The 26,461-nt window shown below is 36.5% G+C and overlaps 2 protein-coding genes across 3 annotated transcripts in view; one reads left to right on the forward strand and one right to left on the reverse strand.

Annotated features, from left to right (window-relative positions):
• CERKL (ceramide kinase like) overlaps positions 1 to 10,003 on the forward strand; it is a 37,929-nt gene extending 27,926 nt beyond the window's left edge. For both annotated transcript variants that reach the window (XM_017735746.1, XM_017735747.1), the window contains exons 6-13: positions 784 to 858; positions 1,928 to 2,105; positions 2,368 to 2,436; positions 2,776 to 2,801; positions 2,885 to 2,993; positions 5,935 to 6,031; positions 7,240 to 7,415; positions 8,248 to 10,003. In XM_017735746.1, coding sequence (XP_017591235.1) covers positions 784 to 858; positions 1,928 to 2,105; positions 2,368 to 2,436; positions 2,776 to 2,801; positions 2,885 to 2,993; positions 5,935 to 6,031; positions 7,240 to 7,415; positions 8,248 to 8,329 — 812 coding nt within the window. In that variant the 3' untranslated portion in view covers positions 8,330 to 10,003. The remainder of the gene's footprint in view (positions 1 to 783; positions 859 to 1,927; positions 2,106 to 2,367; positions 2,437 to 2,775; positions 2,802 to 2,884; positions 2,994 to 5,934; positions 6,032 to 7,239; positions 7,416 to 8,247) is intronic.
• The window catches only part of ITGA4 (integrin subunit alpha 4), a 38,965-nt gene continuing 22,175 nt past the window's right edge, over positions 9,672 to 26,461 (reverse strand). The window contains exons 14-27 of the mRNA XM_008634837.2: positions 25,999 to 26,153; positions 22,737 to 22,886; positions 21,386 to 21,462; positions 18,984 to 19,134; positions 18,175 to 18,273; positions 17,654 to 17,733; positions 17,221 to 17,307; positions 16,538 to 16,628; positions 15,744 to 15,851; positions 15,363 to 15,482; positions 13,761 to 13,880; positions 13,145 to 13,243; positions 12,816 to 12,935; positions 9,672 to 11,936 (exon numbers count right to left, since the gene is read on the reverse strand). Of these exons, the coding sequence (XP_008633059.1) occupies positions 11,844 to 11,936; positions 12,816 to 12,935; positions 13,145 to 13,243; positions 13,761 to 13,880; positions 15,363 to 15,482; positions 15,744 to 15,851; positions 16,538 to 16,628; positions 17,221 to 17,307; positions 17,654 to 17,733; positions 18,175 to 18,273; positions 18,984 to 19,134; positions 21,386 to 21,462; positions 22,737 to 22,886; positions 25,999 to 26,153 (1,550 nt within the window). The 3' untranslated portion in view covers positions 9,672 to 11,843. The remainder of the gene's footprint in view (positions 11,937 to 12,815; positions 12,936 to 13,144; positions 13,244 to 13,760; positions 13,881 to 15,362; positions 15,483 to 15,743; positions 15,852 to 16,537; positions 16,629 to 17,220; positions 17,308 to 17,653; positions 17,734 to 18,174; positions 18,274 to 18,983; positions 19,135 to 21,385; positions 21,463 to 22,736; positions 22,887 to 25,998; positions 26,154 to 26,461) is intronic.

Here is a 26,461-nt window from a genome sequence, read left to right on the forward strand (position 1 = left end):
TCCCCTCCCCTCTCTCCTCTCTCCTTCCTCTCTCCTCTCTCCTCTTTCCTCTCTCCTCTGTCCTCTCTCTTCTCTCCTCTGTCCTCTGTCCTCTGTCCCCTCTCCTCTCTCCTCTCTCCTCTCCTCTCCTCTCCCAGTGTCCAGGCAGTGACAATACAAGTGCTATGGATGAGTTTGGATGCACTGAATGCAAGTCACCTCTGTCAGATGTCACATCCTGCCTTCTCTGTCTTTCAGTCATTGATTTCTTATTTGTGCAGCTGATGTGCAGTAATTAATTTTATTCACTATTGCTTCTTAGAATCTACAAAGCAGCCTGCAAGAAGCACAGCAGCTGTCTTTGACTAGATCTAGTACCATTTGGCTTGGAAAATGTACAGTTTTACACTGTCATGGGTATTATTTTACCACCTTAAAAATATTCCCTTAATACAACTTATTAGATAATCTTCTAGTTCCTTAGTACAGCACTTAGGTATATAAGAGGTGATTGTTAAGGAGATGGTTTAAAAAAACCCAAAAAGGCAAATTTTGGAAAAGTTTGTTTTTCCCGCCACTTTTGTTTTTTATGACTCTTATAAATGAATTTGCAGAGAAGATTTTATAGACCTCTGGAAGTTTCAAAGGTTGTAATTTAACACTATTCAGCATTTCTGCTGCTAACAAGACGATTTAGGGAAGCTTTATTTTTTTGAAAATGCAGTAATTAAAAATACTGTATATATTTGTGTTGTTATTCTGCATTTCTCATGTTTTTACAGCAGGTTGTGTTCACTTTTACAGGTACTACAAATATTTTGGCCCACACACTCTATGGTATTAAACATGCAGTGACTGCAACATTGCACATTGTAATGGGTAAATATTTTTACATTCATTACCAGATTTCAAATAATAAAGCAGCATTTAGAAGTTTGTCATAACCAGTTGCTCAGTAAAGGCATAGCACTATGCTCTGTCAGTGTAAACTATACTGTAAGGCTTTTAAACCCAAATGATTCTATCCTGGTTTTATTTCTTTTAAATACTAGCAGTTTCTAGAAGAAAGCTTTATTCTTAGAAAAAAATGTATCTCTTGCCACTGGGTCTGCACAATAAATGGGTTTTGAATGTGAAAATGTAATTGTGCTAGAAAGGAGAACTAGGTTGCTAGTGAAAAACTTATATTTGTTTCTTAGGAAATAGCAAATACTTAGGCAATGTTAATATTACTCTCAAAGCAGTCTTTCTTTAGGACTTTTTTTAAATTAAAAAAAAAAAGAGAGAAATGGGGAAGGTCCATCTTGAGTATCTCTTTTCTTGGTCTTGCAGTCTGCAGTGGAAGAGCCTTTGCTCTGTTTCTCAAGTAGTAATACAAAACCCTTTACAGGCAAAATCCAAACCTGTCTCTCTTTAAAAAATCAGAAGCACTGAATCTAATGGAAAATGCCCAGGGTTTATAACAGAAATAATGTATATCCTATATTGAAAAGAATTATATGTTTGTATTTTATAACTGTAAACATGAATATATTTAAAACCTATATTTAAGAGTTCCCATAAGTCCTCCAGTACAATGTTCAGTCATTACATATATTTGGTGAAATGGTTGCAGAGATTTATGCAAATATTAGTGATATTACATTTTCTTTGATACTAGTTGTTGAAAATGTGCATAAAGAGTCAGACCCCTTGCAGCCTTATGGAGTAGCTGAATGTTTTACCATAACTTTAACGTTTTCAAGTACCTGAAATGACTACTTTCATAGAGTCTTAATTTTATCCAGATTGATTCTGGTTTCAGTTAGTAAAACTTGATTTCCTAGAGAGAGAAGAGTCTGGAGGGTTTTTTCCCCCAGCTAAAGTAGATGAAAAAGAAATGCTATGTTGTATGTCATTTGAAATAGAGATGTCCTTTTTATTTTCTGTCCTCTCTATGAAATTGTAGGACACATTCAAGCAGTAGATGTGTGTACTTTCAGCACTCCAAGCAAGCTGTTGCGCTTTGGGTTCTCGGCCATGTTTGGGTTTGGGGCGAGGACTTTGGCTTTGGCTGAGAAGCACCGCTGGATGCCCTCCAGTCAGAGGAAGGACTTTGCTTTTATCAAAACACTGGCAGATCTCAAGTATGCCAAGAGATGCTATGTTTTTCTAGTATTTCTCATTTTCTTAAGGAAAGTGCAATAATTAATGTGATAAAGAGATAGCAGTAGCTTATCTTAATTACAGACAGTTAACTCAGATGTGATGTGGATCCCTCTTACAAGTTAAAGACGAGAGAAATTCTGTACATTCAGAATCTCCCTAGAAACATCTTAACTTCGATAAAAGTCTGTCTAGCAGTCAGAATATTGGTTTACATCATAGTAAATATCAATACTTTTCTAGGCCAGAGGAATGTGAATTATCATTTCTACCTCTACAAATTCCGCAGGAAGACTGTCAGGAGAAGGACAGGTAAGTAAAACTGAGTCAAGCAATTCCAAAGCTACAAAAAAGTGTCTTTGAAGAATAAAATTTGAAAAATAAAATAAAATAAGATTCTTTACTTTGTTCAAATTTAATCAACAGGTGATATAATTTTAAAATATTTATTTTGACAACTGCAAACTTGTACACATTGTAAAGTGTTTCCTGTGGACTGTTGTAGAGGATTTTGTTACCAGGTAGTCTTCCACTCAGTATTATTGATTTGTTCAGGTCCACTAATATCTTGCTTTTTTCCTAAATTATGTGTTGCTTAAATGTGCAACAAATGACTTTAATTTTTTTACCTACATGTTTCCACCATTTTAGAAAGAAGAAAGAGAAAATGAAAAAAGGTGAGTTTCTGCTTTTAGGATTTTTTAAAAGTGAACCATGGCCAGTTAACTGGAGTAATATAAAATTACTCTGTTATATTTAGGTAGCAAGGATCAATGGCAGAAAATTCAGGGTCACTTCCTGAATGTGAGCATTATGGCAATCCCTTGTCTGTGTTCAATGGCACCAAGAGGCTTGGCACCTAATACGAGGTCAGTATGGGTTTAGAGAATTAGTCATGTCTATAAATTCTGACATCTTACCTTAAGACCTTGGCTTTTCTGAGAATATGAGCCTATGTTTAGGTAGTCTAGTCCCTCTGGGCTGGGGGAGGGAGCAGAGACTGCAGCAGACTCGATAATCCCAGGAATTGTAATCAGTTTTTGGATCAGGCAAATAAGGTCAAGCAGTCTAACTAGAATTATGAGTGGATAATTGCTGTGATTAAATTAGTTGGCAAGTCTGACTTAAGTAGTAGTCATCGAGCAGTCATCTGTCATAGGATTTGGCTTTATGGGGAAACTTCACCCTTGGACTTTATTTTATTTTTTCAAATATAAAAGTGGCCCTTGTCTTCTGCTCTACAGCCAGCAAAAATAAAATACAAGTCTTTCTCATGTTATTAAGGACTAAAAGTCACACTTATCTTTTTTAATTGTTGTTTTTTTCTTTTGTTTTCCTCTGAACTTCAGAAATGCAGCTTCTACATGCACGGTTTGGGGAAAAAAAGGACTATGTAATGTGGTTGTTGACATTGACTCATTTTGCCTTTAGCTCCTTGTTGAGAGCCTTCTTTGTGGTGACCACAAGAGGTCTTAGGTGATAAATATATGTACTTGTTGTATCCAGTTGGCAATTAAGCAGAATAGCAAGTACAAACTTTGTAGTTGTATGCAAAATACAAAATGCTCCCTCAAAGAAGAATGCAGAGACTTGTGTGTGTGCATGAATGCGCACCAAAAACCCCCAACACTCAGGGAAGTTTATGGAATGAGTCTCTTTTGTTTCATTAGATTGTCACTAGGTAAAATTAGAGAAGAATTTGATGAGGTATTTTTCTTCAAAATTACTGGCTTCTCTTGTAGAATTTGACTTCGTGGATACAATGTAGAACCAAATTATTTATGATTAAACTCTTAATGAGAAGTTTTCTTTGCTACCAGGGTCCCGCTAATCTCATACTCCTCAAGATAGTGCTCTGATGCTGTCCTGTCTTAGGAACTTTGTTCTGCATTTAGTGTTTTTATATTCCAGTCAGTTGGAAAATTCTGATGAGAATTTTAGCTTTGCTTTTTCTTTCCATCTGTTCTGCCCCATTTCTCAGTGACAGGGAATTTTGTGACAACTCCATGCAACTATCGCAGGTGTGAATGAGCCGTTTCTCTCCCGGTGTAGCTGCTCAGTGGATCTCCCTATTTTTTTTAATATAAGAACACCCTTTGTTCTTTCATCTCTTTTAAAAGATAATCTCAAAGTGTGGTCAGCTAGTAGTGTACGAAGGGTAGACTCCTCAAACAGGAGCTTCCTTTGTCATAGTGAATTGACTGTAAGTCTTTTCAATATGGGAAACAAAAATGTTGCACTGATTGTTAGAGATTCGAGACCCACTATGGAAGGAACTCATCTAGGTTTCTTCTCTCTCTTGTTTCCCCAAGAGGTTTCTGCCATATGAAGACATTTGAAGTAGGATGCAAGCTTTGGCTGCTGCCTGCAACACAAGTTACACTGGTCTAAATTTGCAGAAACATGTCCAGATACATTTAACTGTCTGTACTATGGGAGCCCTGTGGGATGTGTTTTTCACAGCATAGGTGTTGTGCTTCACTGCAGATGGGGCTTCCTTGAGAATTAATGAGAATTCTTTGTCATTCCTGAAGATGAAAGGCCCTAGTGCTGAATGCCTAATAGTCTGCTGTGCCCTTTCATTGAAACAAATAAGATAAGGAGGCAACTTTTTAAATGTCACCATCACTCTTTTCTGAATCAGCAAAGTACTGCTGTGCCAGGTGACTTGCTCAATGTTTATGTAACAATTATCCTCCCAGACAGTGCTGTTATCATAGTCTGAGAACATTCCTGATGCAGCTGCTCAGTAGCTATCTGAACTATTACTACCAGTGCTGGTAGGCTGGAGGTAATTTTTTTAAACACTCTTGAGATGTTTTCCAAACATATATGCTGAATAAGTAAATAAATATATGTATGCATATATGTGCAGGAGACAGGAAATAGACCATCTCTCTCCAGAAGGCAGTCTCAGCAGGGATTGCCATGTTCACCAGATACTCTTGTTGAACACTGATTTGTCTCTATAACTCAAATGGGACTTAGGCATGGTTGCATGGATGTTCCAGTTGTTAGCTTCTGTGTCCAGGTACTTTCCATTAAGGAATGTGGGAATTGACGCTGGCTCACTGTCTGACCCCAATTCTCAAAGATGCTAAAATACCCATGGTGACCAGATACTGAGAACCACTGAGCATCTGCACTGTGGGGGCTCTTCTTGTTTAATCTCCAGTACACGACTGTTTTATCTCACACAAAATTCTTAGTCCTTAACTTTCATTTTGTTCTGTGAAATGTATAAATAGAACTGTACGAAGAACTGCTAAGAGAGCCTGAGCAGTGGCACAGTTGAAGATGGCACCCTTTGTTAGGGCAGCGTGGGTGTTGGTGGAGGGGGTGGGCAACCCATCTGCACTGGGTCTGTGCTGGGGGGGCTTCCATGCACCATGGCAATATCTTCTGGGTACAGCTCTGCCTCACAGCACTTCTGGTAGTTGTTATACTTTGCTGCAGAGAAGAGTAAAAATAGAAATTTGTGATCCCTGATGTTTAAAAGCCATCTGTTAAGTAGAAAAGCAAAGTTTTCTTGGATTATATGTATTGTGTTCAAGAAATGATGGATATTGATAAAGGACTACAGTTTATTATTACAGTGTATGTTATAAATATATCAATGCTAAATTACTTCATTGGATAATTTATATTGATCCATGGAGTGGGGGTCAGCAAAAGGATTTGAAATACCATTGAGACTATTCTATTAATTTACTCTTGTAGGCTTTTAAAAGTTTTTCTTTCTAATCTAGGCTATTGAAGAGCCTGTTATACTTCCAAATTAATGAATTATCTCTTTGGTTTGCTTTTCAGGTTGAATAATGGGAGCATGGCTCTTATTGTTGTACAAAATACTTCTCGAACAGAGTTTATAAAGCATCTGAAAAGATACACCAGTGTAGAAAATCAGGTACCGTTAATTTCTTTCTGGTGATTATAAAAAGAACAGTTAATCGTGAAAGTAGACAAGCTGCAAGAGTTAATGTTAGCATCCTCATAAGGAGACTTAGCTTCCTGTCAGAATACATTAGCCCCTTTTTATCTGATTTTTTTTTCTTTTTTTAAATCACTAGACTAATACAGATTAGCCTATTTCAGTCCATCTGTTGTGGTTTAAATTGTGTTTGTGTTGTACCATAGTTTTATGGGTGTAAAGCCCTTTCACCACAATAAGGAAACGCATGCTGGCTGAATTTTGTGTAGTACAGAGATCAAGAATGCGCAACTGGGGCAGCATCATGTAACTTTGTCAGAAATTGGTAAAGTTGCTAATTTCAGCAGGTCACAGCATGCTGTGCTGGTGGCAGTAGGTTGTGAGCATTGATTTTTAGCAGGGATGCATTCCATCTAGTTATGAATGTTTGCAGAACTGCTTTTCTAAATTGTAGTCATTATTCTGTCTTGGAAGAGAAAAATGAAGCATTCAAACACAGACCTTATTGCTGTCTAAAGACCCACTGCATGGCCCAAGGACACTGGTACTCATTCAAATGTTCTGGGATTGTGTGAAATCATTTTATCAGGAAGGTTTGGGTTTGAATTCATCTCCAGTCAGGGAGTTTGGGGGAGAGATGGGTGACAATTCCAGGTGACAGCACTAATGGCTGAATTGAGGAAATAGTTTAAACTTTCCAGTTATGCTTTTGGAAGAAGGCCTTGCTTTTCTGTCTGCCTTTGTAGTTACAAATCAGACAAGGAGATGTGGGCTGTCCTTTAAGCTTAAGACAACCATTTACTAGAATTCTAAGTAGCCTGGTTTTGGACAAGATTACTGGTAACGATGAACAGAGCACAGGAAAAAATCTGCTTGGACTTTCACATATTTGATATGTGCAAAATATACCCCCTTACCTGCAGATTGATCGAGTCCAATATGGGAATAAAAATGGAACACTACCGTTTTTTTTCTGAGGCACTATTTAGGAAAAAACACCACGTTAGTCTGTAAATGCTAGCTGGAATATATAATGGCTCATGTGGTCAAAGCTTGAGTTAAATGTTCCCACTTAGAACAAAAAAAAAAAAAAGCCAGTTTTTAAATTTCAAGTAACCCGTTTTGTTCTAAGCTGCCACCTATATCTTTCATCTTCATTTAATGTTTATCTGTGTTTGGTTTAGTTCAATTTTCCCTTTGTTGAGACCTACACAGTTCAAGAAGTAAAAGTACAACCAAGGCTTAAAAGTGGACCTGATGCCAAGGAAAATACGCGTCTGAATGCTGCCTCTGCAGAAGGAAATTACCCTTGGAATATAGATGGAGACTTAATGAAAGAAGCATCAGAAGTTCACATTCGGTAAGGTCAAATATCCCATTTAAGGACCATATACCCATAACAGAGTAGTGCTGCAATCTTAGATGTGTTACATCTCTGTAGAGCACAGATGGCACCAAAGTTAGGTGTTCTTAATGCTCCTACAATAGAGCTGCTGTGCACTGCAGGGTCTGGCCCTTCTGCCATTGTTTGGGCCTCTGCCTGGTTGCCTTGTGCTCAGCTTTGGAAAGGTTTGTTATAACTCACATGGCCTTTCCATCCTGGTCCTCCATCAGCTTCCACTCCAGTTTTCTTTCTTGTTACTTTACTGCTTCTTCTTTCTTCTTTCCTGTTACTTTACCCTTTCAATTCTTGGAGGAGAACAGATGTATATAATGTGTCTCCATAAGGAGCTCCTTTTGGGACAGGGATTGCTACTTGGAAAAGCAGCATGTGTAAGGTTAAGAAAAACATGTAGTTCTTCAACTGAGGAAAACTTAATGCTGCTTGAGAATAGTCTCTGTAGTCTCCAGCATCTAAGAACGAGACTACAAATACATAGGAAATGGGAGGATTACCTGTGGAATTAAGGGGGCAGTGGCTCATTTTTCTGCAATGCACACAGGGTTAGCTGAAGGCACACAGCTCAGAGTAAGTCTGATATGTGAAATAAAAGGTAGATCATGTTGTAGGATATATAATATATTCTTCTAAAGATGATCCTATAGGAATTGCCAAAATGTAATTCACTCTGATTTATTTCCATATAAAAGCTCATACATATTTGTTCTCCTCCCCAACCTCAAAGAGCAGCACACCCATTGCAAAAGTTGATGAAGTTTGATTGATAAAGTTTGACTTCCTTGCTTCACAGGGTGCATCCTCAACTTATTGATCTCTATGGAGTGAACACTGATGACCTGGAGAGTTCCCAAGCAACGTGCAACTGCATATAGAAGGGACACACTGGAAATTCTGTAATAAAGAATCTTATTCTCACCTCTATGCACAGCCTTCCAATGTGCTGGACTTTTACTGATGTCAGTTGTAGCAGAAGCTTGATTGGGATGTTTGTTCAAGTTCTGGGTTTAAATTCTTATTAAATGATATATTTTTATTCTTATTAAATGATATTACAGTATTTAACTGTATAGGAGCTGTTAGGCTTTAACAAAATTGATTATATTGGTCTCTTACAAATTTGGGATTAGAGAAGTGTCCATCAGAATAGAAAAAAGTTTGGTTTTCATTATAGTCTAGATTTTTTTAGAATGAGATACTTCTAAGTCTGCTGCTGCTATCCACGTTGTCAGGTAACTCAGTTCAGAACAGGGAAGAACCATACCTCTACTCACCAGCTCTAGTTGAAGAGTGGTGGCAAAATAAAAATTAATTTATTTTGCATTTATTTTTTTAATCAAGTACTTCTAGTTACAATTTTTAATATTGCCTTAATACTTGTGCTCTCAAAATGTTTCTAGTCAAATAATCTAAGAGAATATGCTGATGTCTTATACAGCTTTCCTTTGTTAAAATGTATTTTAAAAACTGCTCTTTGTATAAAATTAATATTTTCTCTATCTTAGAACTGAAATGTTATTCAGCATAGTTTTTGTTGTTGCTGAGACTAAAGTTATGATAAATAATTCGGAGTTGACTTAAGTTTTTATAATTTCCCTATAGGGTATAAACACAATTTTTGCGTGTTTGTTTTTTTTGGTAACTTACTTAATATTGAATACAATAATTTCAGAGGACAGCAAATTAAGACTATATTTTTCTGGGAACTGGCTTCCTTTGAGTTGAAAAGTAGCAGAGTGTGTTTTTCAGTCTGCAGGACCATGGATAATGAATGTTCTCCTGGTCACTGATCTAGGAATCGTTCAGAAGGCAGAGCACAAATAATGGTGTGAAAGCTGAATTTTTTCAGGGCAAGAATGAGTTGTTTCAGGTGCTTTCTTCAGGAAGCAGTCAAGGGTAATGTGAAATCCAGTCCTTGTATGATGGTGCTAAGTCAAGGGCTTAAACCTTTACAAGAGATCTATAGCTACTGTGATTTTAAATACTTTTTGTGAAAAATTCTCATCTGTGATAAATACACAGGACAAAGTACTGCACCTTAAGTACTGCAGATGAATATTTGGCTCCTAGACCCAAACTGTTACCTGTTGTCAAAGTCACAGGGACCAGTCTCCAGTTAAAATTCATACTCTATCCCATCAAATATTTTTAACATGCTAAGGCAATTCAAACTAAGCTTCTTAAAGCTGTCTAAAAAGGCATTCCAGCACCATTTAGTAGATTTAAATGTTATTTATTAAATGAAATTTAACAAAATAATTGAACTTGGAGAACAAACAGCATTCATGTTAACTTGTTTGAGTTTTTAATAAAATGTAATCGAATAATGCTTTATAATCTTGCCACCATCAGGACATTGTACATTCATTTTTTGTCGACCTGGTTTATAAAAGCTTCATAATTTTGCTTCATATCCTAAGAACAGGTAGCCAACATTTACATGTTAACAATCAGATCTGAATAGAAAGTGTACAATTTCCAAGGCATCATGATCACATGTACTGACTTATGTAAACTATTTCAAAGATAAATAAAATGCTTTGGTTTCACTTCCTTGCATTGCTTGTACTCAAAAGAACGTGAATGCTTCTTCCAGTATTTGAGGTATATTTTTCACAGTATGCTGTAATGTCAAACTAATTTCTGTTCAAAGGTTTTTTGGTTAAAGTGCAAAAATTCACTAAAGCCATGTGGAAGGTAAGCATTTTTTGGTACAGTTTCATAGACTTGCAAGAAAGTATTTCATTCTTGACATACTTTATTTTGACTTTTAAAAAAAATATATGCACATTCATTTGTCCTTGCACTGTAGCTATTAGAGGGAAACATACTTTGGAGTGATCCACATCTTTGGCATCAAATGAAGTGAAAGGAAGTTACAAAATGGTCCCAAATACCTTTGGAATCTGTGGGCAACATGGCTTTTATGGCACCAAGCACTCTCTTAGCAGAAGCGCTTGCTGAAGGCACTCTCGTGGGTTTGAGTTTCAGGCTAATTCCCAGAGGGTGGTGCAGCTTCAAAGCATTTGTACAGATGACATTCCTTTCTCTGTGCAGTTCAGAAAGACGTCCAAGGCCTGGCCTCAGGGCCATACTCTGTCCTTCTGCTGCAAGAGATTCAGTTCTTGAAGAAGGTGTACATTCTCCAGCTCTTCTGGGGAGCAAAGGAAGGTTTTTTTCCCTGGCTTGTGCTGTTTCACCAAAGCTAGGTGGCAGTGCAAACTTAGCTAGCTGAAGAAGCTTCCTGGAGTAGCAGAGCAGTGGTTTGATCCATGTTTCTGTTCAGTCATTTGCCTTTCCACCGAGTGGCTGCTGAGGGTGCCTGTTTGGATGGTATTTATCTGACACCTTCCCAGGAACCCAAGCTGGCTCTCCAAGTGACTTCCTTATTAAGTACTTTCAGGGAAAGGGTGGCACAGCTAAAGGCAAAATTTGGCCCATTGCAGTTGGAGTCTTTTGGGTATGTGTCTCTGTTTTGTCAGCTGAAGCCTGTCTCTTTTTTCAGGTTCTGGAAGAATGCCAGCACTAAATACTATTATAAGTACTATAGAAAAATCTTCAAATAAATAAAAATAAATACTTGCTTTAAAAAAAACCCACATAGAAATAATTCACTGGAGAAGTCCCAAGCCTTATGGCAGCACTATCTGAGGAAAGGATGGAACAAGTAATTCTGTCATGCTTCCAAGTACCATGTTAAAGATGGCTACAGATTATGATCTCCAATATGTTAATCTTTCTACAGCTGCATCTCCAGGCTACCCCACACAATTCCCTGCTCTGAATCCACCTTTGGCTTTCCTGGTTCTGTTGTGCCTGGGTGTCTGAGTCTTCAGTGATGTGGCTGTGCCTGTGAAGCCAAAGCTTACACGGTGACCTGCAGAAGCCCAGAGCTTCTGAGAACCATTTTCTATGTCTGTGCATTCTGCTTACAGTCCTGCTGGTTTAAGCTAATCTACCCTTGGTAAAATGCCAAAGCAAGATGAGAGAGGATTTCTTCTTGAACGCCTGCTCAAAATATTATTGAAACTTTAAAATTAATAGAATAACTCATGCTAATGTGCTTGAGATCATACTTTCCAGGATTGGCCAAAAATTTTTACTTTCTTTCTGGTAAGTAATTCTTCTCTTTATCTTTAGTGTTCTTCTGTCTGTTTGAAACCAGATCTATATATATGGCATTTCAAATATTACTGTGAGACCTCAGAACAGACTGGTTTACTATTTTGATATTAGAACAACAGTACTGTAAGGTGTATCCTCCACACAGTTCAAGGAAATAAAGCATGTTTTGTAAGAGCAAGTGAGCTCAAGGCCTAGATTGTTTCTCCTGTGAATTAACCTGAATTTTAATTTCTTCATTTTAAAATCAAACATTTATTTGGCTTCTTAGTCATTTTTGTTCCCACTTTTAAAACTCCAGCTGTCTCTTCTGTTCGTGTCTTGAGGGACTGGTTTGTATTTCCTTTTGAAAAAGCCAATCTGAAATACATAATTTGTCATAATCTGTTGTCAGCAAATCTTTGTTATCAAATCAAAACCATATAAAAGAATAATTAAAACAAAAATGCATATATGTGGCATTTATGAAGTATGGTATTTATCAGTGCTTTGTCATACCAAGTAATCAAGTGTTACTCATCCATCAAAAAAGCAGGTTTGCTTTTTCTTCTGTTACTTTTTGGGAGGCTAATGCTCTCCTGCATGGAGTAAAGACTTAGGCTTGTGAACTTTAACAGTCCACAGAATTCAGTACTTTTGAAAATGTGAAATGGTAATAAAACTTTCCTGTTCAATTTATTTCATTTCTACATGTCCATGTAAAAATGATGGATAGAGAAAGTCTCCATGTAGGTAAAGAAGTTAACAATCTCTTAATCGCTTGTCAGAGGAGCTGCATTCTTATTAGTTTTCTCTTTTACTTATGCACAGAATTTTTTTAGTATTTATGTTGCAGTTTGAAATCTTAAACATTTTATACTGGTATGAAACCATGTTTTAAACTACCAGTCATCATGTGTCAAGTGACATTAAATGTGGAGCACCATCCCACAAAAATGATCCATTTGATATCATTAAATTACATAAATCATTTGCAAACATGAGATGCCACATAAAACATTGTAAAGGGACTGTGATATTGAGTAATAGAAAATGTAGAATATGCAGAAGATGAAATGAAAAAAACCCAGAGAAATACTTTTTAAAAACCCCAAGTTACAAGAGGAATTTCTTTCTTTAGAAAAGACAGATCATAATTAAACGTTATTTATTATTTAACCTGCTTTAACCCAGATCCAAAAATCCTTCAATAGTGTGAATTCCTGACTTGAGAGCAACTAAGAAATACTGAAAACCTACCTTCCATAATATAAATGAAAGAACCAAAAACAAGGTAACACCAACTATCAAGCCTAGGGTAATAATTAGCAAAGTAACATGGTATTTTGGCTTTTGGTGGTGCACTCCTTCCAGATAGACCTGAAAAACAGAAAATAAGCTTAGTGTTAACTGTTGGGCTTTTTTCCCGTAAAAGATAGTAAAAAACCTATGAAAATTAATTAAATTTTCATGTAATTAACACTCTAGTCATTGCCTGTGTATAGGTATGTATAGGATTCTACAATTTTAATCGCTGTTGGTTTTTCTACTTCAACATGTTTATCACAAATTCGTAAGAGAATTCTTACATATGCAGCTTGCTTGTCCTTATGTAGTTCAATAACTTTTGCATTTTTTTCTGGCCAGGCTCTTGCTCTCACTTCAAACTTCAATACTGATGCATCATCCTGATTTAAAAAAAAAAAAAATGCTATCTTTTAAAAAATAATTTAAACACATTGATTCCTGCCCAGCAAAAATGGTAACACAACTGCTGCCATAACCACAATTTCACACAAACACACAATGGTGCCTTTTTCTGAGCACAAAACAAATTAGTTCCAGAAGCTGGAATGAAGCCAGGTTGGATTTTACTTAAGTCCACATCCACACTGCTTTTCTTAGAAAAATACAATTATGAGTTGAAATTAAATCCCCATCCTATATAACCCAGCCAGAATAGGGAAAGCAATGCACACCATAATGTGACAAACTAAAATACATATTTTTGTTTTTCATACATCACCTTAAGCCTTAGCATTGGCAACATAAAATAGGTTAAAACCTAAAAGATTTAGATTTAATCATGTTTGAATCATGTTTCACTGTTAGAAAACAAATACTAACACCTAGAATTTATATGCAGGGAATACTGCAAATATGCCTTGAAATATTCCCCTCAAGTACGAAAAATTCATGTGTTACCATTTCTAAAAGTAAAGGAGTAGCCTCCAGATGCAACTGAACAGTCGCTTCTTTTCCACTTTCCATGTTTCCCAGCTTGCAGTGTATTTGTAAGCACAGGCTGTCGTTCTTCATGCAGTACTGTACAAGGGAGGGAAAGACTAAAACTTAATCAACTTTAGTGCTAAGATTATAAAGACAATCAGGAACTGACCAAAACAAAAAGATTAATGTTTATTATTGAAAACTCAGGGTATAACTCGAGGTTGTCATCCATCCCTGTCATTCCCGTGGTGTTAAAGGCACAGTAACAAGAGACCAGCCTAGTTGTTATACAAAACAAATCATTTTTCTCAATAATTCGATTATTTTAAGACTGGAAAAGAACAAGCGTCATAATTTGTTTATATGTTTAAGGTTTATTTTTACACATTTATTTCAAATTAGCTTTTATCAATAATGATAAATGACTCTATGCTATCCAGTACAAACAGTGTAATTGGTTGATCCTTACATTTGTACACTGACAACTAGCACACTTCACAGAGCTTTGGAGAAGACAAAACCACAAGGCTGTACATGATTATGTTTATTAAATCTTTATCATTATTCTTTATCCAAGGCTACCATGCTGATGTACTGATTGGATATTCTAGTGCAAGGTGTATCTCAATCATTGTCTGATATTCCCTGTAATGCACTTACTTAAAAGTCCCCAATTAACATATTTAAAAAATGGGTGGTTTTGGTTTTTTTCTTGGGTTTGGGGTTTTTTTGTTCGTTTTTTGGTTTTAGTTTTTGTTCTTGCTTTTTTTTTAAAGATGACAGATTAAACAACATTGTACTTTATCAAAGACAAGGTGCAGGAAACAGATCTCTATGAGGACAAACCCTCAGCAATGCAATGCTAAAACAGCAGTTCTGGTTTGGACTTTGTAGTCAAGGGTCTGATCTCCAGCAAGGTCTGTGAGCAGGAACAGAGGGATGAGCTGGAGCAGGCCAGGCATGTATGGTACTCTCCCAGCCTCCCAAATATTTTTAATAGCTTCCCAGCCAAAAATGGTGTCCATATATTTTGTAATTCTTATTGACTTCCAGTGCCATTAACTTGTATAGTCTTCCTTGGAATTCAGTTATTTCTAACATTCATAACACCTGTCAGGAAGAACTTCCACCACAAGTACTCTTTTGGGGTTTTTTTACCTAGCTCCTGTTAGTTATATTTGATAGCACTGTTTTGATGTGGAAAAGACAATCAATATTTGATCTGCATACTTCATGTAATTAAAATAAAGCCTGTTTTTCCCTGATGCATCATTTTCTATTTGTTACTGAATTTCCTCTGCCATTCTGTTTGCCCACTCACTCAGTTCCATACCCCTTTGGCAGCTCTTTGTAGGCGCCTGCCATCCACCCTGACTTCAGCAATGTGTCATTAATCAACTTTCTCAGCTCAGTTCTCACCCCATTCACTGAAGTCAGTTATGACTACCCTGAACTTATCACAGGTCTCACCACACATCCTTGGAAGATGGCTCTGGTGACCTTATTATATAAGATACACTCTTGTACAAGGCTCATTCATACACTCATTTCCCACTGATGCCAAAAGACAGACCTTACCATGTGCCTCTTAGTAGGCTTTGAAAAGAAAGTGATGACATCCTTTAATATGTTTTCATTATTTTCTGATGTGTTACAGTTTCTGGGATATTTATTATAGGAGCAGTGTCCAGCTGTTGTCTGGAAATAAATATAACGTCATTATTAGAATTTAAGTATCAGATTAAAATCAGAATAAAGATTTCTGAAAGGTTAAAAAAAATGTAAATTTTATTTCCAGAATTCTGAAACACTTGGGGCTGAAGATGATCCTATCCTTGTTCACTCTGCTTCACCATGGCTAGCAAATCAAACACAGACTAAGTACCTAGCTGACTTTGTTCTGCTTCTCTTTTTCACAGAGTTATACAGCTAGTAATACATTAAGTAACCTTTGCTTACCTTGATATCCAGTGGGTTGAATAATTTGGAGTCCCTGGGTGGAAAAGCATTCGGTATCATTATCTCTAAGCTGGTGTTTGGAGACATGCTTGGTCCTGCACTGATAACCTTGTGGGGAAGAGGTAGAGTTACACAGTTAAAGCTTCAACAGTACCTATTCAACAAACAAAAATATACATCTATAAATACATAAAACTTCACAGAATGGGGTAGCAGCTGGTCTGTTATGCTGTCATGAAAGTGGATTGTGCTAGGAGTGTTAACATTTTGCTCATTCATTCTGTGGGCTTACTGCACACCCTTCACTCCTCCAAAGCTGATGAGTAAGAAGTGCTAATCTGTGATGAGTACCTGAGGTCATACAGACTGCCTGCCAGGGAGTATGCAAAAGGAACTAGGAGAGATCTATGTCCAAACTCCTGCTTTTAATCCACTGGAGACAAATTTGATGCTATAGATACTCTTAGAAGAAGCTCCTAATTCATTTTTCTTACCATAATTCCTTTCAAATTGTTTCTGAAAGGAAAAAGGGGCAAGTCAGGACTGCTCTACCACTTTCAATCCTGCTTGTGTTAAGAATTTTTTCTCTGATGATTCAGTGGAAGATTTTCCAGGCCAAAAAATGTGTTCTAAGAGGGATTAACAGCAACTTCCCATCACTAATGCACAAAAGTAACTCATGGTGCCCTTGTACTCTTAAAAGTTTCCTTACTGACTGTCTAGACTGTCATTAGATACACTAAACATTAACCCTCAAAACAAGGATGACGGGGTTTACAAAGGAAAACTCTTACATGGAAAGTGAAGTTGATATTTTCCTTCATACATGTAACTGGTGAATCTTTCCCTTCTGCTCCATAAAGAAATGAGGTTGGTGACACAAACCTACAGCAATTTAGAAATTGTTAATAAACAGAATTGCTATATATCATTAGCATAACTTTCTGCTCCATGCTGCCTCCAGTAAGATTAGTTGTAAGAAAATACCCAAGTTTGCTTTTAAGTAAATCTAGGAACACAGGGTAGACATCATCTGCCTTTGGAATAGAAACCCTCCACATTTTTATTCTTTCCTCTCAAAAAGGCAGATGAATCACAAAAAGTCATAATCCTCACCCAAAACTACGCTCCATGAATGTCCCACAAGAAAACCAGAGTATGGTTCATGTTAAGCAAGGAATCTGAGGATCTGCTATGCTCTTATTAAATACATCTTTCTATAAAAAATATTCCACTTTTTAAAAAACATTAGTCTGTTAAGGAACAAATCTGAAGCACCATAGATACCAATGGTCTCATCTTACAATAGGGGAAACAAACTCTTACAAGTGTCTGGGTCACAGTGCAGGATAGCTGAGCTGAGCAGTCCCAGGATTTTGTCAGCTATGTCACACTTCTGCTTAAAAACTTTGTGAATTTAGAATAGTAACAAGACAACAGTTGTATGGACGTGCAGGTATACCAACAGGTGACTTACCCATGAGTATTTAACTCAATCTCATATTTTAGAGGTATAGGTAAAGTCAGCATGTTATCCAGCAACATGTTCCCATCTTCATTTTTACTACAAAAATGCAAAGTGAGAAAAATCTGTATTGAAGGTATCATCATATGCTATGCACTCTTTCTGTAAACAAATGCTAAACAGACCTTTCAGCTTATTAAAATAAAAATATTTAATTGGTAACTACATGTCAGGCACTAAAGCCCCCCACATTTTTTACAGGCAGAAACCTGCTCATTATTTAAATATCTATCACCTATTTTTCTTGGTAATTTCTCTGTCTCTACAGATTTGCAACCAATGTACTTTCTTGCAATCATGCTTTGCTAAGCCTTTCCAGTGTTCCTTTATTTGTTTTCCAAAGCTAGTAGTATTTCTCATTCATTCAATTTTTATTAGACTTTACCAGGTAGCATTAATGATGATGTTGAGGTCCTCCTCTGCTCTGGTTAACGAGCTTGCATCCAAGAGGAAACTATAATCCAGCTGTAGAACAAATAAAATTTTCCTTATATTAAATGATAGTGCACCTTGACACAGTTTCAGTTCAAGTATCTTATTAAACTCATTTAGAATTTCCTGCCCTAAAAAATTCAGAACTAAGAAAATACTTGCTTTTTGTGTCTTCTACTCCCTTTCTATTGACCTAACACATATGTCCATAGCATTAGTCAGCTCACTTGTCTAGAAGCCAAGCACAATCAGTCGATGCATCTTGCAAACATTGTTGTCCCTTAAGGAATTATTGCAGGGAGTGTTTAAGCAACTCATTTTAAAAGGAACAGGAGAGATACAGATACCAACATGGTAAAAGATGTTAGTTTGGAATGACGAAGAGATTCAGAAAAAAAGGGGTTTTTCCCCCATGAAAATCCTCATAACGTATTCAGGGTTTTTTTAAATCTAGGAACTTCATTTATAGCTTACCTTTGAGTCGTGATCTACATATAAATAGCCAACACTGCATTCAAGTGTCACTGCATTAATTTCTTTATCTAATACTGCACAATGTATCTGTTTTTCTTCCTAAAATAAAGGACAAATTACTAATGATTAAAAGAAAAAAGGGTTTTTTTCCGGACATTTCAATTTACATGTACACACTAAAATTGGGTGCTTTGTATTCTCCTGAACCAGGTGTTATTTCACTGATGCCAATATCCAGGACACCCATCACCACTTTAACATAACAGATTATATTGATTATTGTATCAGTTACTTCATCTGCTTCTTGCTTTTACCGAACCTAAGGCACATGCAGCAGATCTCAACCCACCCACATGAAAAGCCAACCTCACAAAGGTGGACCTGGGGGATTGTTTTACAAGGCAAACAGTTATTTTTAAAAGGCAGAAATAGAGCCCAATTAGGTTTATGACTTTTTATAAGCCTGTGTATTTGGGAAAAAGCAGATTCCATGAGATCTTTGTGATCACTGAAAACATGATCATCAGCCAAAAACCAGCCGTAACACCCTGAAATAATTTTAAAACATTTTTTAAAATTATTTTAGTTGTTACTGAAATTATGGAAGTCACCTGTATTGATTAAATTGCACTTGATTTAGGTAGCTAGAAGTCTAAGAACTTAAAAACTGGTGTTTTGGCAGCTTTTGATGAAGGGATGTAGGTTCAGTAGCTGAAGAAACTCAACAATTCATAAACATAATTTGAAAAATGCCTGGCTGAAAAAGAAAAATATCAAAGGATTACTGTTTGAGAGATTTTTTTCCTTACCAATTCTAAAACTCGAATGTAATAAAGACCTTTAGGGATCTGAATGTGAAGGACAGTTTCATACGCATCATCTCCAACATTAAGCAGAGAAATGTTCAACAATAAAGTCTTCACACTTCCAACACCAAGGTATGTTTTCTTATCATGAGGCCTATAAAAATAATTACCATAATATAAATGGAAAGTAATTCTAGACATAGCCTGTATGCAAAGCTTTTCCCCCACTGCTCTTTTAGGTAATTTCAGTTGGTTCTGACAAAGCCCAGCTGGAGATGTAAGGGGAAGGTTTTACTCAATTCTGTAACTAAGGTACAATACTAGTTATATGATGGTCAACTGCAGCACTGCACCTCTAAAAGCTTGACCTGCTTAATGAGAGGGCAAGAAAATTGTCATCAGTCAGTTGGGCTTTTGGCCTTTACGAGATCAGTCCTTTCCTTTACAGGCCAGAATAGCAATGTACCACTGCTACAGTATTTTCACACATTATTTCAACATTCACTCTTTGCACTCCAGATCTGGGATTGAGCTAATATGAAAAGGGGCATAGTAAACATGCCTATTTTATGATCTATGTAATGTTCTATAATCATGTTACAAGTACAGACACCCTATCAGGGGCTAAAAGTAAACTTCAGCTTGACATTAAAGTTTAATTAAGACTTGTAGAAAGGGTGCCTAGAAATAGACATTTATCAGATATTCTGGCTCGAAACCAAAGCATTAGTCACTGAACACCTTTGGGAAAGAAGCTGGCACTTATAAAAGCAACAGAAGGCAAAAGCACTGCCTAAGCAGATAGGTTCCAAGACAAAAGCAAATTAAAGAAAAACACAATGTTAACATTTCGGTAGCTTGTCAACTTTAGGTTAAATTTGAACGTTGTTTTACTACTTATATACCCACCAGTCACTCCTCTTACATGCATTAAAGCCAAGCTCATTAACAATATGCTGTCACAAAGATACCTCCCAGCTTAACACACAAGTACACAAAAGTACCAGGTGCACATCTGGGACTACAACAAAGCTTGAACTAAAGCTTTTCCCTGGTAATCATATTTCATTCTTCATTAAAAAATGCATGATGCAGACTAGAAATTTACAGAGCAGGCCAAAATCGACGCAATTTAAACAAAACACGATAGTGTATGCATGAAGACTTGTTACTCAGTAAATAAAGCATTGCATTGCCATCCCTATTTGATTTCATTCTTTTAAAACCAAAGGTGTTTGCTTTGCTCTTCAAGGATAATGAATGCATTCTGTCTAGACAAAATAAATTATCGCTTCACAGCTAACTAGTTTTTAATTGAGATTCCAGGGGCACAAGGTAATTAAAGGTGATACTTAACACTTTATCAAGATATTTAGACTATTTATTCACACTGCAAATCTGCTACTGGTGCCTAATGTCAAGCAGGTATATTGTAATCTGTTTTCCTTTCTTAGAGCTTCAAAGTACTTAAAAAACTGCATTGCTAATGTCACAAACGAAAATTCTGCACAATCATTCTTTCTGAAAAGTTTATGAGTGTTTAAATAAAATAACCATCCAGCCTAAGAAAATGAAAGGGCTTAAGACTCGTGCAACAGGCTAGGTGTTAAAGTAGGGAGAAAAATACTCATCTTACTCTGAAATCTATGAAGATGACAAAGTTTTTGCTAAGGATTATACAGGTGTGATTAGTCTGCATTATGTGACTGTCAGCGTCTTTTGATGCCATTTTAGGTTGTTCAACCTAGTATTTTGATTTAAGTAGAAGCAACTTTAAAAGTGATGAATGACAAGAAATCCAGGTCACATGTAAAATATCTAAGTGTCTGGGATTTAAAACAGGTACAATTCCTCTTTTTGCACACCAACTACCTGTATTTTTTACTTTGAAATAAAGAAAAAGTTGTGATGATAAAATACAACTTGAAACAGTTAAATGGCTCTTCTGCTTAAGAATATGACATCTTCAGTTTTATACTGTTGATTGAGACTTTGTACAGTATCTCCAGAAAGAGCAGCAGAAATAACCAATAACTTGTCAATTTGCCAATAGTTACAATGTCTGCATACTGAGTATGCACTATGCAGCGTTATCTTAGCCCAGTTATACATGAAGTGTAGAGCACAAATTTATGTTTTTGTGAAGATGTATTTTATGAGCTGTAAAATCTTCTAATTATGCCATAACAGTTCTTCAATTATATATATTTCTGTTACATTTCCTGGAAGATTTCTGATTTAAAGATAGTCTTCAATTAAGCACAACTTTTCTTCTTGTATTTTCTTAGGGAGTCCGTAGTCTACTTTTGCAAATTATTGTTATTTATTTACAAAAGAGTAAGGAATAATTAAGATAAAATCTTACTGGATCTTGTCCAAAAAAATGAAACCTACGTTATACTTACTTTGGAAAAACAACTTTTCCAGAAACTCTCAAGTCAGCCGAACAATTTTCTTGGGAGCAAAATCTTGCAAAAATAAACTGTAAAAGCCAAATTAAAAAAAAGGCACTTCAGTGTCTTATGCTTCCTATAGTGAGTAACAGTATTTCCAAAGAAAGAAACCCATCACCTAGTAACTAAGGATCAGGAAGTCTCTAATAGCTCTTACTCCTAACATACAATTCAATCAGGCTATGATTTTCCATTTTCCAAACACATTCTGTGCATCCAGAGTAACAGTGAAGAGGCTTTCCAGACTGTCTCTCACAGTAAAACCTGTGGGTGTATGTTCAGACAATTTTTTACAGCAGTACATACAGAGGGCAGAATGTTTTAGAAGATCCAGAACTGATGTCTGTGCAGTTTCTCCTATGATACAGCACACTAATTTTTGCACTAATTTCATTACACAGCCTTTACTTATCATAGTTAGTAAGGTTTGATGAGAGTAGAGACACCATGAGTTGCAGGTGTCCATGCCTTGGCTATCAATATGTTACAGAGTACATTTATGTCACTGTATTCAACACCACCCTCTTTCTGTCTCTATAAGTTTGAGGTTTCTAAAACAGAATTTTGAATGAAAACAAGAAGTCAAAGCATGCCATTTTAAAAGAAGCTTTTACGTATCTCAGGAGTTCTTATGGCCAACTGTATCTCAGTTACACAAATCACAGAGAAAGCTGAGTTGGAAGGGACCCATCAGGATCACGGAGTCCAGCTCCTGGCCCTGCACAGGGAATCCCCAAGAGTCACAGCCCATACGTGAGAGCATTGTCCAAATGCTTCTGGAACTCAGACAGGCTTGGTGCTCTGACCACTTTCCTGGGGAGCTAACTAATTGTGAAAAATTAAAAATTCAGCACACTCTGACTTTCGCTAAAGTCAAAGTCTCTTAATAAGCTGGGTTTTTTTTGGGGAAAACAGGTTAATTTCATACTTACTAAAGGATACAGAACACACTCTTTCTTTCCCCTCACAAACTTCGTGTTTGAAAACCTGCAATACCTTCACAGAACTAATATTCCAGCAACATCAACACTTCAAACACTTCAAGGTCAATACCAACACACTATTGTGTTTTTAACACAGAAATAATTTTAAAGTATAACTTTATATTGGAAAGAGACTCATACTGTTGAAAAAGACTGGATATTCAAAGAGTGAATTTCATACATGTGTGTTCTGAGGCATATAGTACTACACACATACTACATGCAAGTTCTCTGCACATACCTTTTTTATTTTAAAATCATAATACAGATTGTATACAAGTTCTGCAAAGGTTATTATTTTAGAGAACTCATACACTAACCTTGCTTTTTATAACATCTTTTTCTTTCCTGCGTTGAAGAACAGGTTGAAGTGGTGGAAATTCTTGAGCATCTCTTTTCTGTAGAATATGATGCCCCAGATGATAACTTGCTTCAACATGTACAGGAGTCAAGATATCCCTTACATCTTTCTATGAAAATTGGAAACCTAATGAGTTAATCATATAAGACAAAACATGTATGCTTATGTTTTAAAATTATGAGGCTGCCTAGAACTCACTAAAACAGCAACGCTTATTTTTCATATGTAAAATAATTCCATATGGCTCATATACTTTTCCAGACATCTTTGTTGCTGAAGGAGGCAATCAGAAATGCATAAAAGCATAATATGTTCAATGACAGCATCAGGCATTTCAGAATAGATGGTTCTTCCAAGAGGAGAAAACTTATTGAATAGTGAGCCTACTTCTGTCAATAATCCCGCCTCACACACCTATGAAATGCTGCACTGCCCAAGTAGAAAAATAGGCAAAGTTGGCTAAAATGGAGAAAGTCAACCAGTGGAATATGGCCAGACAAACTCCATGGGTATTTATGAATGAAATCAAAATGAGTTCTCCCACAGTACCACTAAATCAGGTCATGACTGCATTTTATTTTTCTGCCTCTTTATTTCCCATTCTGTATTAAAAAGATTGAAGTCCTCAATAAATGACTACTTGTACTTGAAGCCTTGCCTGCATAGCAATGTTCAGATCAGAACCCAAACTACCTACTTGTGAAAACTGAACAGCTTGAAGCACCAACAGTAACAAACCTGATTAAATTACTGCCTAAGTCTAGGGGATAGACAGAGACTGATTGTCCTTCCACATGGCCACTATTTTAATTCTTACCTGCAAGCTTGTACTGGCCAAATCCCGTATTATGTAACTCACAATAATTTTCCACAAGGTCTTCTCTGCATCTGCTTTATATTACTTCCATTATACTAATTAGCTATTAATTAGCCTTTACTCAAAATATATAAAATTTATATTGTCTCTTGCAAGGACTGTACTTGACAGACATTCACACTTACTTAACTTTAGGAGCTTCATACAAGCACAGAAACCTCAGTGGGTGGAAGGAGATGCTTATAATGCTATTAATTAAGAATTAAAAAGAAAATTGAATTCTATGGAGGAAAAAAAATACTAATGAGTGAGTATAGGAAGTGATGGAGCAAATCAATTCCTTCCTCCTACACAAATACCTGCTAATGCTGGTACAGCAATCTGTACAAGGTCAGCTGTCAATCACATCTCTCTTAGTTTACAGAACTCTTACAAAGTAAGTGGCAATTTGCCATTGCTCCTGCAAGCAACATTCACTTAGGTGCAACTATCAGTTGAGATCCATCTGGGCAATTTTCCAGTAGGTAACATAAACTTTCCTTTCTATCCTGAAGCTTTATGATGAAGAATTTGCTTCTAATGGTGTCATAAACAAAAAGTAAGTGAAACCAAGGAAGAAGAAAAATACATGGAAGAATATTTCCCTGCAGGTTTTTTTGTAGCTGTAGAAAATTAAATTTATTTTCCAGCCTTTGTACAGGATCAACTGCACCATTCACCCTGATAGATGTTTGCTTCAAAAGGTCACAGAATTGCTACCTTGAGGATTTTTAAGAAAAGTCTAGGCAAACTAGTCCATTATTTTATTGCCCTTATTTCCCCTTTACATCTAAATACTCCCTCTCTCCTCCCCCTTAAACAAGGTCTGACAGGAGATAAGTCTATTTTTTCTGAGTTTAATAAAATATGGTTCCTTTGTGTCCACTAATTTTTATTGTTAGTTGTGGTTTAGGGCTTCGAAGTTTTTCCAAAATTTTTGTTTTGGAAGACAAGCTTCTAAGATGTTTGATAGAATACAAGTGACTAGCTTTTTCTTGTTCATTGAATGGCCTTAAAAATATTATATCCTTGTCCTGATTATTGGGTTTTTTTTCCACTTTCAAGACAAGTCCCTCATTCATCTTTCAGAGTGATACATCAAGCATGAACACAACAGTTCATACCCTCCAGGGCAACAGTGACTTTGAGACTACTTTGGCAGTTAAGATCTTACTGACTAGATTCTTACTAACTTACTTCTGGGTCAGTACCATGCTCAGCTTCAAAGGATGGTGGCTGTTGGATCAAACTCTACTTCTGCAGAAACCAACAGTCAACCCAGCAGCTGGTGCCATCTAATCCTGGTGTTGATACAGGCCTCCCCGGCCAACACCCTGCAGGTCTCCAACTGCCTCCTGCTGTGCCCATTGCTCTGGCAGACCTTCTATCTCGGTGGCTTCTCTTCTGAAGCACTGCTATCAGCAGGTTTTTCTACAGCAAAGTTGTCTCTGCACCATCACAGAGGGAGAACTGTAACCACTACTAATCTGGTCCAGGAGAAAGACATATCTGTGCAGGTTTCACGTTTGTAAGCAGAGAAGTAGAGAGATCACTTTTTCAGCACAGTGCACATTCTTCATATTGTTCAGCTCTAAATTCATTTGTGGAACTCTCATGAGTGATCTTCCTACCCCATTTCCACCTTCAGATTATGGGGGAGGGCTGCATTCCTTGAAGGAAAAAAAAATCAAGCAAGCCCAAGCAAGTGCTCTTCTTCACACCCTGCTAGCATTTGGCTCCTTGCAGCAAATTCACAAAGCACACCACACTATAAACCTTGAACTACAGACTTTTCTAGCAATGGTCTTCATTTCACTTCCTGTAGATCAGGAGTGGGTTCTTTCTTTTTTAGCCAAGTCTACCTTATCTGCTCACAATAAAAACAGGAGCAAGACCATACACGTGTTCTTTGAAATAGTTACAAATGACAAAACACAAAAATAACAAGTTTTAAGATATTGCATTAAGCAGTACATAGGAAAGTTCCATCAGAAACATTCAGCAGAATATGCATGTTATATCATATCTTCTTGGTTGCTCCAAACCAACCTCAATCTATGTGTGATCTGTCATCCATAAAAATGATGAAAAAAATTTCAAAAATGCTCATGGTCCAACTTCATCACTGTGGTTATTATTATTATAATGCATGTTGTCACCAATGTAAGAGATGGCAGACCCACTGACTTCCCCAGAAAAAGCATCAGAATTACAACATATTAACTGTGGAAGATCTGAATACAAATATTTTACTTCCAAAATGATGTGATGTAGTTGAAAACAGAATAGGTCCTTTTACAGCAGGTCTGCTTTTCAAAGGAGAACAAAGGATTTACAGGACAATACATACTGAAAACTACATTACCCTCATAAATGCTGGATGATCTTTGCAGGCAGTAATACTGCTGTAAATCTTTACTTTTCCTGAGATTGTATCATATGTTCCATTGGAGGAAAAATAAAATCTTGCTTGTGTATCCTCTTTTCTGTTCACGTCAACACTCAGATTATAAAGCAATACTACAAAATAAAACCCAGGGAAAGTAAAGGTTGTAAAATCTTTAAGTGTTACAATTTTAATGAATTTATGGTAGAAATTACAATTTCTGACTCACTTCTATAAGTATGTTCTGTAACATCCATTTTAAAATGCTCTGCTTAAAAATGCTCTGACATAAATCCATATGAAATAAAAACTTCTAGTACCCTGAAAATTGATTGCTTCATGGCTGCTCCCTGATACATGCTTTAGTATCAGGGATAGTTTATCAGGTTGTATTCATAGTTTTCTACCAAAATCTGTTTATAGAAAACCCACTTCAGTTAGT

Source organism: Corvus brachyrhynchos, unplaced genomic scaffold, assembly GCF_000691975.1.
Source record: "Corvus brachyrhynchos isolate BGI_N302 unplaced genomic scaffold, ASM69197v1 scaffold255, whole genome shotgun sequence".
NCBI classification, from domain to species: domain Eukaryota; kingdom Metazoa; phylum Chordata; class Aves; order Passeriformes; family Corvidae; genus Corvus; species Corvus brachyrhynchos.